The 14,846-nt window shown below is 37.0% G+C and overlaps 1 protein-coding gene across 1 annotated transcript in view; it reads left to right on the plus strand.

Annotated features, from left to right (window-relative positions):
* Positions 1-14,846, plus strand: part of STAP1 (signal transducing adaptor family member 1) — a 31,767-nt gene that overhangs the window by 15,426 nt on the left and 1,495 nt on the right. Inside the window, exons 4-8 of the mRNA XM_027971029.2 lie at positions 958-1,014; positions 4,448-4,620; positions 6,281-6,409; positions 12,084-12,153; positions 13,428-13,524. Of these exons, the coding sequence (XP_027826830.1) occupies positions 958-1,014; positions 4,448-4,620; positions 6,281-6,409; positions 12,084-12,153; positions 13,428-13,524 (526 nt within the window). The remainder of the gene's footprint in view (positions 1-957; positions 1,015-4,447; positions 4,621-6,280; positions 6,410-12,083; positions 12,154-13,427; positions 13,525-14,846) is intronic.

Here is a 14,846-nt window from a genome sequence, read left to right on the forward strand (position 1 = left end):
TGTAACCCTCTTACTGAGTCCTACCTGGACCACTTTATTAAAATTGCTGCTGTTTTCCCTCTCCCCTCACCACTAATGGCGTTCCCAATCTCTCTTAAACTTGCTCTACTTTTTATTTTCTTATTTCCACTTGAAGTTAAAACATTTACTCACAATTATGTTTATTATTTATTCCTTACTAGACCTTAAAGTTTCTGAGAATAAGGAGTTTTGTTTTAGTCTTAGGTGTAAACTAGTATATAAAAGTGCCTAGCACTTAAAGACACTCAATGAGTATCTGTTAAATGAATAAATCTGTAAAATGAATATTTTTTAAAAGTCATTTTTTTGCACAATTGCCATGACTAAATCAGTTAATATAGCTGAAATGCTTAGAACAGTAGCTGACACTTAATAATAAGCACTTAATAAATGTTGGCTGTATCAGTAATATTTAGAGCTAAGAACTGGAAGCTTTTAAGGTAACTTACTATTTGGTTGCCTCAGACTTAAAGCCAATCAGTGTTAAATCAGTAGGGGGAGTAACTGTGAACTGACAACTGCAGAAATAAGTGTGCTAACACTGACATTTTTTCAAATTAAATAAATTTGTGCAATTGTACTTGTTTAATAAGCAAGCAAATTAAAGCTATGTACTTCTGTCTTCTGACAAAAGAAAATGGCATGGAAATATTTAATAACAAATACACAATAATGGTTCTAAGCAAAAAGGAAATTGAATTATTGCTTAACTGATTTTAAGTGGTTTAAAAAATACTTGACTTTTTAAAACTTTGTGCTTCAAGAGAAGACTATGCATTTTGTCAATCTTGCTGGGTTTTGAGGGCTTACATATTTGGGGTCTTATAAAACAGTCATGTGAAATTCTAACGTTATTCTAAGTTAACAAAAGTATTAATGTTCATAGTTATTCATGTCTTTCCCTTTGTCCTTAACTGTTTTTGTCTTCATCTTTAGACCGAGAATACAGAAAGTGGGGAAGAATGGAGAGGCTTCATTCTTACAGTAACAGAGGTAGGAAGGACATTTTTGATTGACTCACTCATTCTACAAATATTTACTGACTGAACACTTACTATGAGCCATGATGACTGAAGGGATTGGTGTTATAGTAATTGAAAAGTACAGATATAAAACTTTACACTTACTCATGAAATTTTTATTTTTAGTGGGTGAATGAAAAGGAGAAAATAAGCAAGAAAACAAACAGGAAAATTTAAAATTGTGATAACCTTTATGAAGAAAATCAACAGGGCAATGATTCTAGCTGGTGAATAATAGGTGGTCAGGGAGATCTACTTTTCAGTTTTATCCTCTGGACACAGTGGTCCTTTGTGTATTCTGATATTCAGAGCTACATGGCATCTTCTAAAGTATTTTCCATCTCCTTTTTATTCATTTAATACATATTTATAAAATGCAGAGATGGATTTTATTTATGTGCTGTGCTCAGTTGCTCAGCTACATCTGACTTTTTGCAGCCCTGTGGACTGTCGCCTGCCAGATTCCTTTGTTCACGGAATTTTCCAGTCAAGAATACTAGAGTGGGGTACCATTTCCTATTCCAGGGAGTCTTCCCAATCTAGAGATGGAACCCGTGTCTCTGTTGTCTCCTGCATTGTCAGGCAGATTCTTTACCACTGGGAAGACCCAGATTTTATGAATAACATAGGCAATATGACGGGGATTTCTTTGGAAGGAATGATGCTAAAGCTGAAACTCCAGTACTTTGGCTACTTCATGCGAAGAGTTGACTCATTGGAAAAGACTCTGATGCTGGGAGGGATTGGGGGCAGGAGGAGAAGGGGACGACCGAGGATGAGATCGCTGGATGGCATCACGTACTCGATGGACGTGAGTCTGAGTGAACTCTGGGAGGTGGTGATGGACAGGGAGGCCTGGCGCATTGCGATTCATGGGGTCGCAAAGAGTCGGACACAACTGAGTGACTGGACTGAACTGATGACAGGGACAGATTATCAAAATGAAAAATGACCTTTCAACATTTTTTTAGTGTGTCTTAAGACAAAGGGAAGCTTATCTGTTCAACTCTGTGGCATCTTATCTGAGACAAACAGTAAGATCTACCTATGAACAGTTATAGTCAACTGTTGCAGCAAGATAAATACCATTATTTTAAATAAATCCACTAAGAAATATGAGGTACTTTGAAAACCAATTCCCTAAAGGGCACCATGTTTTCTAACACTCTTAGAGGACGTGAAAACTTCCCATGTGTGTTAGGGTCAGATAAAGACAGACTTTATCCAAAGTTAGTTTCTAAGTAAAGGCTTTACATTCACATGAAATAAGCACTGCACTTTCAGCCAAAAACAAATAAAAGTTGGAGGTTCAACTACCACATAGGAAAGTCACAGAAAGCTAGAAGAGCAGGATTGTTAGAGATGTAATAGGAGTATTGACTTGAGGGGAGGGTAGAAACTCTTTGGGGAACTGCATCCCTTCCCTCTGTTGTGGAAAGTCACTATTGTGTGTGTGGTCTGGCACTTCTTATACTGGAGTACAATATCCCAAAGGTATGTGGTTAGGCATCAAGGAATATAAAACTACTAGGAAAAAACTTGGGTTACATTTTTCCTAGAATACTATATTTGACGTTTTGGCACAAAATATATTTTTTTAGTTTTTCCCCTGGGGTAAGGATAAAAAGGCGAAGAGTTGACTCATTGGAAAAGACTCTGATGCTGGGAGGGATTGGGGGCAGGAGGAGAAGGGGACAACAGAGGAAGAGATGGCTGGATGGCATCACTGACTCGATGGACATGAGTCTGAGTGAACTCCCTGATGGACAGGGAGGCTTGATGTGCTGCGATTCATGGGGTCGCCAAGAGTCGGACACAACCGAGCGACTGAACTGGACTGGACTGGAAGGATAAAAAGCATTTTTTTAAATTAAAATGTGCGGAATTAAAATAAAATTCATGTGAACTTTCAAAAGGTGACAGTTTGCCTCAAATGTTGTGCTCTATGGTAGTGGTTTAGTTGCTAAGTCATGTCTGACTCTTGTGACCCCATGGACTGTAGCCCTCCAGGCTCTTCTCTCCATGGGATTTTCCAAGCAAGAATACTGGAGTGGGTTGCCATTTCCTCCTCCAGATCTTCCCAACCCAGGGATCAAACCTACGTCTCCTCCTGTATTGCAAGCGGATTCTTTACCACTGAGCCACCAGTTGTGCACAATGTTCCCAGGTCACTCTGTGTGTACATTCATACCATACTGTCGTTAGGGCAACTTTAGCAAAAGTTTCAGGAACACAGTCTATAGTTGAAAGTGCAGAGACATTGCTTTTGAATTAATTAAACTGGAGTTTGAATCCTGGCTCCTCAACTTTCTAGCTATGTGACCCTGGACTAGTTATTTAATCTTTCTGAACCTTTTTTTTTTCCTTTAATTTGTAAAGTAGGAATAGCAATGTCTATCTTGTAGCATTGCTGCGAGGATTTACAATAGCATGATGCTTGGGGCATAACAGGCAATTAATAAGGGACAGCCATTTCATCAGTTTTTCCTCATTCTTTTTTCTGGATTGATATATAAGGGAATGCCTTACTGATTATTAGTTAGTTATTCAGAAGAATACTCTCTAAGATTCATTAGATAATGTGTAAACAGAAAATGAAGTTCTAGTGTTTTCTTCCCACACTCCAAAGAACTTTCTTATACACCCCCTGGAAAGTGTGTACCCTATTCTAGAGCTCAAAATGATAATCAGACACAGCTGACTATTTAGGCTAGGTAGTTTCACATAAAGAAAAACATTCTACCATTTAGATGATAACTTCCAAGAGTACATAGCTGGTCATAATGAAGTCTAAATCAGGGGTATGCATATAGCTAAGGTGAATATAGATGACTCAATCCAAACACATTCTAGAAAAGCTATTGAAAACAAGTTATTAAAAAACTTTAGTAGGTAGAGCAGTATCATAATTCTAATGCATGAGTGAAAATTCAAAATATAAAATCAAATACATCAAAAATATGGATCTCTGATTGCTGATTCTCAGTCATTTAACAAATATTTCTCTCAACCCCGTTTGCCATATGGCTGGGGTTACCTTTGGGGTTACCTTTCCAGGTTACCTTTGGGACAGCTGGGCAACTTGCATGTGCTCTGGGACTTCCCTGGCAGTGAGATCCAGTGAGCTCACAATAAAAAAATGAGAGATTTGTTGTAACTTGAATCAGCTTGTAGTGCCAGGTACACTTTGTTTTGGACTAGACCAAAAGGAATGTTTCTTGGAAGAAGAAACTAGTTGGTTTAGAGGCGGTTCTAAGACACTAAGATCCTCTATTCATGATCCTCTCCTTCCATCTCTGTTAGGTAAATGAAGCTTCTTAGGACCAGAACAGGCTCATCTTTGCTAAAACCAGTTAGTTACTTGGCTGCCTTTCTTGTTTGCCTACTCCTTTAATTGGTTTCAGCTGTCAGTTCCCCTACATGTGTCACTCCTTCCTGGGCAAGTAATTAGACTGCATGAAGTCCTAGAGAAAGAAAAGAAAAGGAGGATTGAGACAGAGCGGACACCAAGCTCATCTCCAGAAAAAGGGAAGCAACCATTTGAAGATTATGAGGATGTACTGAACCCTATGCCAGCGTAAGTGCACCATGAACTCCAGTTTACTTATTAGGTTGTTAAAAGTTTCTAGTTATCAAGGACAGCTAGTCATTGGACTCATTAAACCAGGAACAATAACTGTCTTATGGATATAGAGTATATCTCTGAGCTCTTGAGTTCAAGCCACATTTCCTCTTCTATGTTGTATCAACAAAATGCAGACTTGAACTAAGTTTCTTACCACAGAGGAAATCCCCTTCCACCCACACCTTTAGACTAAATAGATATTTTTTTTCCAAAGAACAAACCTAAATAAAAATTCTATGTAGAAGGAAGGAAAAGATGTTTTTTCACTATGAAACTCTATGATTGACTGAGTTTCTATCAGGAAATTGGACCAAAGATTCAAGCTACCTGAACGTTTTCCTCAATGGGTCAATCAGTGACTAGTCTTGAGCTTGTACTTTGAGGAAGATACCATGTGAAATGGGCAAAGTGTTATTGGAGATGAAAAGGCACAGAACATCCTAACATCAGTAACAGTCTACATTAGTTTTTTAACTTCTTATATTGTTGAAAGTGTGACTAAGACTGTGAACTCTGGAGTTTAGGTTTTCTTGTCAATGAAACTTGTCCTGGTACCATCTTTGACATCAGGTTCTGACATGTATTCCAACTGTACTACAACCACTGAAAACTGCTAGCCATTCTCTTAGCTGAAACCAGGATTAATAGGTTAAAAGTCACATAGACTGCTTCTTTTTATTTTTTTTGCTCAATGAAACAAATAATACATGTTTATTACAGATAAATAAAAAGAAGATTAAACTCACTCCTTGTCCCACCTCTCAGAAACACTTTTTCAATATCTTGGTGTATTGCTTATGAATTAAATTTTTTTTCTGTTGAAAAATCAGACTTTTCAGTGACTACAATCTTTACTATAAGTCCAAAAGAATTCAAGTGCTTTCTACAAAATTTTACACATAAAAATGCTACCAATGCCATTAAAACCCATATTATACCAAAGGAATGAATTCAGACAAACCCTTAATTATGTTATTTAAAAGAGATCATACAACAAAACAAACTATTATATGTGTATATATATATATATTTTTTTCTTTTTATAACTTTGAATTTTGTATTGGTGTACAGCTGATTAACAACGTTGTGATAGTTTTAGGTTGACAGCAAAGGGACTCAGCCATACATATACATGTATTCATTCTCCCTCAGACTCCCCTCCCATCCAGGCTGTCCTCAGCAGATGTAGCAGTATAGCAGACTTCCTATGCTATACTATATGTATGTTTTGTATCCCTGTAAAGAAACCACCACCAATTATTATTTATCTAAGAGCTTATTATAAACTGAAACTGGAAATATATTGTTATCTTAGACTTTCAATTGGTAACGGTAAATATATACTGATCAGTAGATAACTCTTCAGGTCTTCATTGTTTAAAAATAAAGGCTTTGGAGGAATGAAGGAAGCAGTGCCTTAAGTATTATATCCACATACTCCCAGTGGCACAGGCTTGTAATAACAGTAATTATATCACATTAACTGTAATAATAAAACTGGAAATGGTAATAAAAGTTAATAACTGTAGTTCTTAAGAGTAATTTTAGTAGCATCTTTTCAAGTAATGATCTTCATCAGTTAAAAACATTTTTTTTAATCTCACCTCTGTAGATGTTTTTACTCAGTGTCCCGGAAAGAAGCAACTGAGATGCTTGAGAAGAACCCTTCCATGGGAAATATGATCCTGAGGCCTGGCAGTGACAGCAGAAATTACTCCATCACCATCCGGCAGGAGATAGAGTATGTTTAATTTTAAAATGTATGGAATTGTTAAAAACATGATTATCACTTTAGAAAGCAGTCATACAAGTTCAGATCTGCATCTGCTGTGTGCTTCACTGGGGATAAACATGTGAACATAAGAATAGGGAGGGAATATTATATAAACAATGCTAGTCAAAACTAGTATTTGTAGTAGGGAAGAACAGTGAACAAATTACTTTGATCCTGGATATAGTTCTATTATTCATTCACTCACTCATTTCAAGAAATATTGAGCAACTATAAGCCAAGTAATACTCTAGATACTGAGGATACAGCAGTGAACAAAATCCCTGGTGTAAGGGATGCCCTAAGTCACAAAGCTAAACCCAGGTCCATGGCGTGGTGGCTCTTGAGACTGTCTCTTACCTGTGTAGCATCTGATCAAGCCAGTGACTGGATGGAGCCACTCTTACCTAGGAGCCAACTCTCAGGTTGGGGGTGTGGGAGAAAGTAGAGACAGGTCCTGGCCCTTCTCCAGCAGTTCATGAACTTGGCATAGAGCTTAGAATTGTTAGCATTGAATCTGAAGCTGCGACTGAAATATTTCAAATCCTAGCTGTGACCAGTCAAACACTCCATATCTGTCCACCTCTCTCCAAATGCACTCCCCACCACCAACCAGTCCTTGGAAGGTGCACACTCTGAGTTACTCTCTCTTTCTCCATGTGTTTGTCCCTCAATTATCATACAGCATTGTTTTATGTTTTTAAGTTTTAAAGAAATGATGTATGATTCTCACCAACCTACAGCTTCATGTTTACCCTGAGGACATACTTTTGGATTAGTCCATATTGTTACTTGGAGATTTTGTCCTCTTGTAGGTCAATATTTAACTCATCTTTAATGCTCTTCAATAATATTTTATAAATTTTTAATACAGTACTGCATATTTATTGTTGGATTTTATTCTGTCATCTTAAGGTTTTCTAAATAAAATATTAAAAATTTGAAAAATATAATTCTTATTTAGCAAAAAACTTTATCTCACAGACTTTTTAAAAGAGAAATATAATCTAACTATTTGAAAGTTAAATTAGATCATGTAAGTGATTAATTTTTTTCTTTCATACTCTTGGTTACGTTGAGTGTTTGATTCATTTACATATGAACCCTGTGCTGCCATTCTGCATGAAAGGAACAAAATCCTGAGATCTAATGGCTCTTCAAAGACTGTAGCAAAATCTTTTTTAGAGTGGTCTAAATTAGTCCAACTTTCAATTTGCATTTTCCATATGAGTGAGCTATGAGAAAGAACAGAGTTTTCTGTTGTAAATATGGGTTGTAACCGAATGCAATGAGTTTCTATTCTTAGGATATGGATTTAATGTGAGTTTTCATTCATATTATATTTAAGTTACATTTAACCTCATTAGAAAAAGTCTGGCAAAGGAGTTTATATCCAAATTACCTAAGTTTAATTTTAGTAAACATACTTCTAATTTAAATTCATACAGAAATTCATGCTTGTATAGCTGATGGTCATAAGAACTTATAACATTTCATAAAACTGATTTTCTCTCCACTCTCAAGAAATGTTGCTATCTAGAAAACAAGGAGTAAGGTAGAATAGTCAAAGCAGAGTATTTTAACATAAGAATCAATATGTGGTATTTAGGCTTTGGGAATAGTTTATACTTGATGAAAGTGCCTATGAAAAATTTTAACTGTTTTTGCACAAGTATTCCTTAAGAGCCAGCTATATCTATGATGTAAGATATGTGTTCTCTAATGTCTCAAAATAAGTCTTTTAGGATGCCTGGATTTAATATCTTGTTTAACAGGTCATCTAATTTTAAAGGAAAGCAATAGAAGTTAAGCCTGTTAGATTGTAGCACTTAATGTAAAGACTTTGGCAGAAATCTAGACTATTAGGAAGCACCTGTGTTACCCACAAAACCAATTTACTCTCTTGCAAGTTGTAGGAGAAATGTTCTTTCAGCCATGCAAGTTTAGACCCCTGTGTCTGATAAAACGCTAGCTGAAAAGGACAAGTTGGTTTACAAAGCCATACTTGAAAGTAAAATTATATCTATCTGTAAATAAGCCAACTGTGGGGGGAAAGATTATAGTTCTCAGGAAGAAACAAAAGTCATTCAATGGTAACTTATGAGGTGACTCCTCTCTTGACATAAGATATCATCCACTTTCACTCAGCCCAGTGATGTGTGAATTCATAAGACATAAAGCTATTCTTACAAGCGTCACAGTTTGGTTTTGGTTTCTCAGAACTGTTATGAGTACATGGCAAGTTAGAAGTATAAACTCTTTTGGAAGCCATTAGCAAGAAAGCAATAGAAAATATTTACCCCAAATTCATTCCTCTGCAAAATTTGGGGTCAGAAGCTAAGATTTTATAGCCACACTTAAGACCACACATTCTTTTTTAAAAGACAGTTACTTCTTTTATGAGGTTAAAATCAGGACACCTCAGTAGAGTAAATTTAATAATCTAGTTTTTTTTTTCTTCCTATCCCTTTATTCCTTTGGAAAAACAAAATATGCAAGCAAAGCACAGGTCTGAAATAAGTAAAAACTCAAGTGACTTCAGTTCAGTTCAGTTCAGTTCAATTCAGTTGCTCAGTCGTGTCCAACTCTCTGCGACCCCATGAATTGCAGCACGCCAGGCCTCCATGTTCATCACCATCTCCTGGAGTTCACTCAGACTCACGTCCATCGAGTCAGTGATGCCATCCAGCCATCTCATCCTCTGTCGTCCCCTTCTCCTCCTGCCCCCAATCCCTCCCCAGCATCAGAGTCTTTTCCAATGAGTCAACTCTTCGCATGAGGTGGCCAAAGTACTGGAGTTTCAGCTTTAGCATCATTCCTTCCAAAGAAATCCCAGGGTTGATCTCCTTCAGAATGGACTGGTTGTATCTCCTTGCAGTCCAAGGGACTCTCAAGAGTCTTCTCCAACACCACACTTCAAAAGCATCAATTCTTCGGCGCTCAGCCTTCTTCACAGTCCAACTATCACATCCATACATGACTACTGGAAAAACCATAGCCTTGACTAGACGGACCTTAGTTGGCAAAGTAATGTCTCTGCTTTTCAATATGCTATCTAGGTTGGTCATCACTTTTCTTTCAAGGAGTAAGCGTCTTTTAATTTCATGGCTGCAATCACCATCTGCAGTGATTTTGGAGCCCAAAAAAATAAAGTCTGACACTGTTTCCACTGTTTCCCCATCTATTTCCCATGAAGTGATGGGACCAGATGCCATGATCTTCGTTTTCTGAATGTTGAGTTTTAAGCCAACTTTTTCGCTCTCCTCTTTCACTTTCATCAAGAGACTTTTTAGTTCCTCTTTACTTTCTTCCATAAGGGTGGTGTCATCTGCATATCTGAGGTTATTGATATTTCTCCCAGCAATCTTGATTCCAGCTTGTGTTTCTTCCAGTCCAGCATTTCTCATGATGTACTCTGCATATAAGTTAAATAAGCAGGGTAACAATATACAGCCTTGACGTACTCCTTTTCCTATTTGGAACCAGTCTGTTGTTCCATGTCCTGTTCTAACTGTTGCTTCTTGATCTGCATACAGATTTTTCAAGAGGCAGGTTAGGTGGTCTGGTATTCCCATCTCTTTCAGAATTTTCCACAGTTTATTGTGATCCACACAGTCAAAGGCTTTGGCATAGTCAATAAAGCAGAAATAGGTTTTTCTGGAACTCTCCTGCTTTTTCCATGATCCAGCGGATGTTGGCAATTTGATATCTGGTTCCTCTGCCTTTTCTAAAACCAGCCTGAACATCAGAGAGTTCACGGTTCATGTATTGCTGAAGCCATTTTTGGCCTTAGAACTTGGTCTTACTAGTTAAAAGTGCCAAGAGGCTCTTAACTTTTGCTGCTTTTCCTCCCACAACTTTACCAGGGATGATAATGATGATGGTGATGATGCTATGATGGTTATTATTAACAGCAACAATTGCTATCCCAACTTATGGGGTACATTTGTGGGTGTTGAGTGTTTGACAAAAACTTCCTTCAAGCACAATAAAAATCGAGACAGTATTTTCCTTGTTTTACAAGTGAAGAAGCTGAGACTGACAGAAACTAAGTTAAAACAATGCATTTTAAAAAGCAGTAAAAAAAAATTTAAAAAACAGCTATAATTTACTGTTTACTGTGACAGACACTGTACTAAGGATTTTTCAAACATTAATTCATAACAGCACTGTGAAGAAAGGCATTACCATTTCCATTATATAGATGAAGAAATGAGATTCAAAGAGGTCACACAACTGAACCAGAATTTGAATCTAGATAAGGCCATGCCCTTCAGATTTCTATCAGTCTTCCAAGAAATAATAATCACTTATTTCATAGGAATAAAGGAATTGCAACTGGAATTGGTGAGGGTTTTCAGAAGTATGATTAAAAAGATCTTTCATGTAGGGATAAAGATAAAGCCAGAGTCAGACACCCTAAAAGATGGTATTTGTAGGATCTCCTCTGTCGAGAAGCTTCCTTCACCAGCCTCTGACTGATTCCTCCTGAAGGTTCAGCACTAGGGAATACATTTTTCCCCCCTTAGGAGGGAAGAGGGTTAGGTTTTATCATATGTTTTTAGAATAAATCTTTAGAATAAGCCATTGGAAACAATTGTTAGCTGTTTTCTAACATGATACTCAATTAAGAGTAGATCTGGATATTACAGTAGATGAGAGGATAGTTTCTTAAATAAAATTATAGATTAGTTCTAGAGGAATGTGATCTGGAAATGGAGAGAGGAATGATGTAAAAGAACATGGGAGGCTCTGTAGACAAACAATCTGAGGGATAACTTTGCTTGTGCAGCTTCTGTAAACTGGACAGATGTTGAATTAGTTTGCCTTTCAAACAAATAGAGGTGTAATAAATGCTATTAACTTTTTAACAATGAGAAGTCTTGGTTCTGACACTACTGACATATGAATCAAGGGAAACATACTGACTTCTGCTTTCAGTGGAAATTAGTTCTAGCAAATAGCACTATTATATGTTACTAATGCTTTAAAATTCAGTTTTATAAATATTTATTATGTGCCTAATGCTAGAGTACAAAAATGAATATCCCTTTTAATATAGAGAATATATATTTGATATGTGTATGCCTACATAGGATTTTATGTTTTTTACTTTGTAAATTACTAGCATTAAAAAGCCTGAAAGATTTTCAGCTCTTGATTCCTTTTTTCATCTCAGTTATTCTTTCTCATTCATCCACTCAATGACCCAGGTTTCCTTTATCCAAGTGTATAAATGGGCTTCCCAGGTGGCGCTAGTGGTAAGAACTTGGCTGCCAATGTAGGAGACAAAAGATGTGGGTTCAATCCCCAGGTCGAGAAGATCTCCTGGAAGGGGGCATGGCAACCCACTCCAGTATTCTTGCCTGGAGAATCCCATGGATAGCAGAGCTTCGTGGGCTACAGTCCATAGGGTTGCAAAAAGTCAGACATAACTGAATCGGCTTAACACACACAACACTAGTGTATAACACCCTAAAAAAGAGACACAGGAAATGATGAATAAACCCCCCACCCCTTTTTGGCCAAACTAGAATCATGGGAACATAGATTTTTACTGTACAGGTGATATTTTATACTCACTTTAGTTTGATTTGACCCTGTTTTGCACTCAAATGGAGATGAACTTCTTTTGGTTTTTCAGCCTGCCAAGAATCAAGCACTACAAAGTGATGAATATAGGGAAAAACTACACTATTGAATTGGAAAAGCCTGTAAGTAGCTATTTCCTTGTTGTTGATTTTCTTCTGCTCCCTCCCAAACACCTACCTTATAGAATTCAAAGTAAGGTGGAAAAGCAGACTCTCTGCCTAGGAGAACAGTGCTGCAAAAAACAGCCATGTTAAGAGGCCCTAAAGGTGGCACACATCCAGGGTGAGAAGCGAGATGCAAGAGGAGGTGGAAGAGGCAATGTAGAAGACCATCTTCTATCAATTCTTGCCATTTCTTTCTTTCTCTAAAAATCTTTTTCGATACAGTTGTCTCAAGGAGACAAAAACATTTTTTACCATCTATTTTACATTCTCCAATTAGAAGTATATAGTATTCCAATATGCTTATTTATAATGGGAAAAGAAAAATCTTTGTGTCTGGTCCTTTACATGCAGAAGTTCAGAAATTCCCCTTTTAAAAGTAACAAGTAGTGAAGAAAGGATTGTTCTCTTCTACCCCAACTGACATATAGTATTATCACCATTCAGTACTATGTTAGGCACAGAACCAAATACTCTACCCACAACACCTAATTTAAGTTTGATCACTACCCTGAGTCAACACCTATTATACAGGTGGAAAAACTGGTATCTACACTGGTTTCAGCCAATGAGAATGAAGTAATGTGGCCTGCAGTCTAGGATGCTGGGGAAACAGAGTATCTCTGATGTTAGGCTGCAATGGTGGGAATTACCCTGTTACAATGAGATATTAAAATACTAAGTTTTCTGGCTTCAAAGGGGTCTTTAGTTTCAAGCAGAAGAAACCAATTTTCTTAAGACTAACTTAAGCAAAAAAAAAAAAAAAAAAGAGAGAGAGAGAATATAGAAAACTCATAGCATGACCAGAAGGCTAGGAAACCTTTAGGGACTAGGAAGCAGTTACTTGTATTAAGCATTATCTGATTAGGAATCTGCTTTCTTGTTCTTCTACTCAAGTTCAAATTGCAGGAGAGGAGCTTTTTGGGCCTAACTTCAGTCACACTCTCATGCAACAACTGGGAAGGATCAGAGTATCCAATTATTGGCCACCAAACTGTATACAACAGGAAAGGGGTAACTTCTTCATAGGGAAGAAGATATGGTTGTTAAGGAGAAATAAAATTCATGAATAAGTAAAATCTTGAACATTCGGTAAGCCACTGAAGTGAGGAACTGACATGATTTCCTGGCAGATAGGAAATACATAGTAATCTCCACTAAATTTCATTTGAGCTTTCTCTTACTCTATCATTAACACAGGCAACATTGAGACTTCTCTTCCTCTCTTTATACAGGTAACACTCCCTAATCTTTTCAGTGTCATTGATTATTTTGTGAAGGAGACACGAGGAAATTTACGACCATTTATATATTCAGCTGATGAAACCCTTGGTATGTTCTTCACTTCACTGTTGTATTAAAAAAAGGAAAACAAAAAACCTATATATGATTTATAATAGCCACCAGGTAGGATTATAGTCTACTATAGTATAATATTAATAATATAGTATTAATCCTATAACACTATAGGGTTAAAGTCTATGGTCTATTATATCCTGGTGGATAGAGTATAGGCCCACTCTGGAGAAAAAAAACCCTGAGGCATGTTTTGTAACTACTAGCTTCACTTCATCATTCTACTCAGCTTTATCAAATAAGTTCAATAAGAAAACCATACTGTCATGGAAACTGAATGGAATTTAAAGGTATGGTCTGTCAACAGTGTCAGATGCTTGAGACAGATGAAAATGAATGATTATTAAGGGGGAACTTGGGATGGTCATCAGACATAGATGACTTGAGAGAAGTCTTGTTCTACTGTAAAGGCAGAAGGCAGAGTGCAAGATAACAAGGATTGAGTGGGTGGCAAGGAACTAGAGATAAAGATTGTAGTTAGGATCGGCTACAGAATTTGTGGGGCCGCTTGTTGATAAGTTATTAAGAATTTCAAAGCAGTGGCAGCAGACTGTTAAACCAAGCATGGGACCCAGCGCCAGTGCACAGTTCACACAAGGCTGGCCCTGTTTGTAGTCCAGTTTTTGGCAAAGCAGGGCAGGCTGGATATGACAGTTTCTTTACATCCTTTTAAACAATTCCTGGTACACATAATCACTTGACAAGCTGTAAGCAGCAGAGAAAAACATAGCTCGTTTGGATTCAGTTATCAAAACAAACTCCTGTTTCTACAGATTATGAGGCAAAACAACTTGGTTTGGTTACCTGCATCAGGGCACATCTGGAAAGTCTACTAATTAAAAAGACAGCCAAGTTTAAAAGTCCAAGTTTTAAAACATGGGTATGATTCTTGTGATGACAAATAGTTTTAACAAACTCAGAGTCTGAAGGAACTTTAGAAAATTACCCAGTAGTGTCTCATTCTATATAGCAATCAATACAAAAAACATTTCTAAGATGTGACCATTTAACTTATTTGCAAATTCCTAATGATAGCCGTCTCACTGATTTTTGAGGCAGCATAGTTCACTTTTGGTTAGCTCTCATTTTAGAGCATTTTTTCTGACTATTAAGTCTGAAACATTCTCCCTTTGATTTATACATATTAATCTCACTTTTTACTTTAAAACGACACGTGGTTTTAAAAAACCCATCCCAGAATCCCTCTATCCTCTATAAATTATTGGTCCCGTTAGCTCTCTCCCCTAATCTTTGCCCTTCTCTATCTTGCAATATAACCACAAATGAAGAACATGTTA

The sequence above is a fragment of the Ovis aries genome, chromosome 6, assembly GCF_016772045.2.
Source record: "Ovis aries strain OAR_USU_Benz2616 breed Rambouillet chromosome 6, ARS-UI_Ramb_v3.0, whole genome shotgun sequence".
NCBI lineage: Eukaryota > Metazoa > Chordata > Mammalia > Artiodactyla > Bovidae > Ovis > Ovis aries.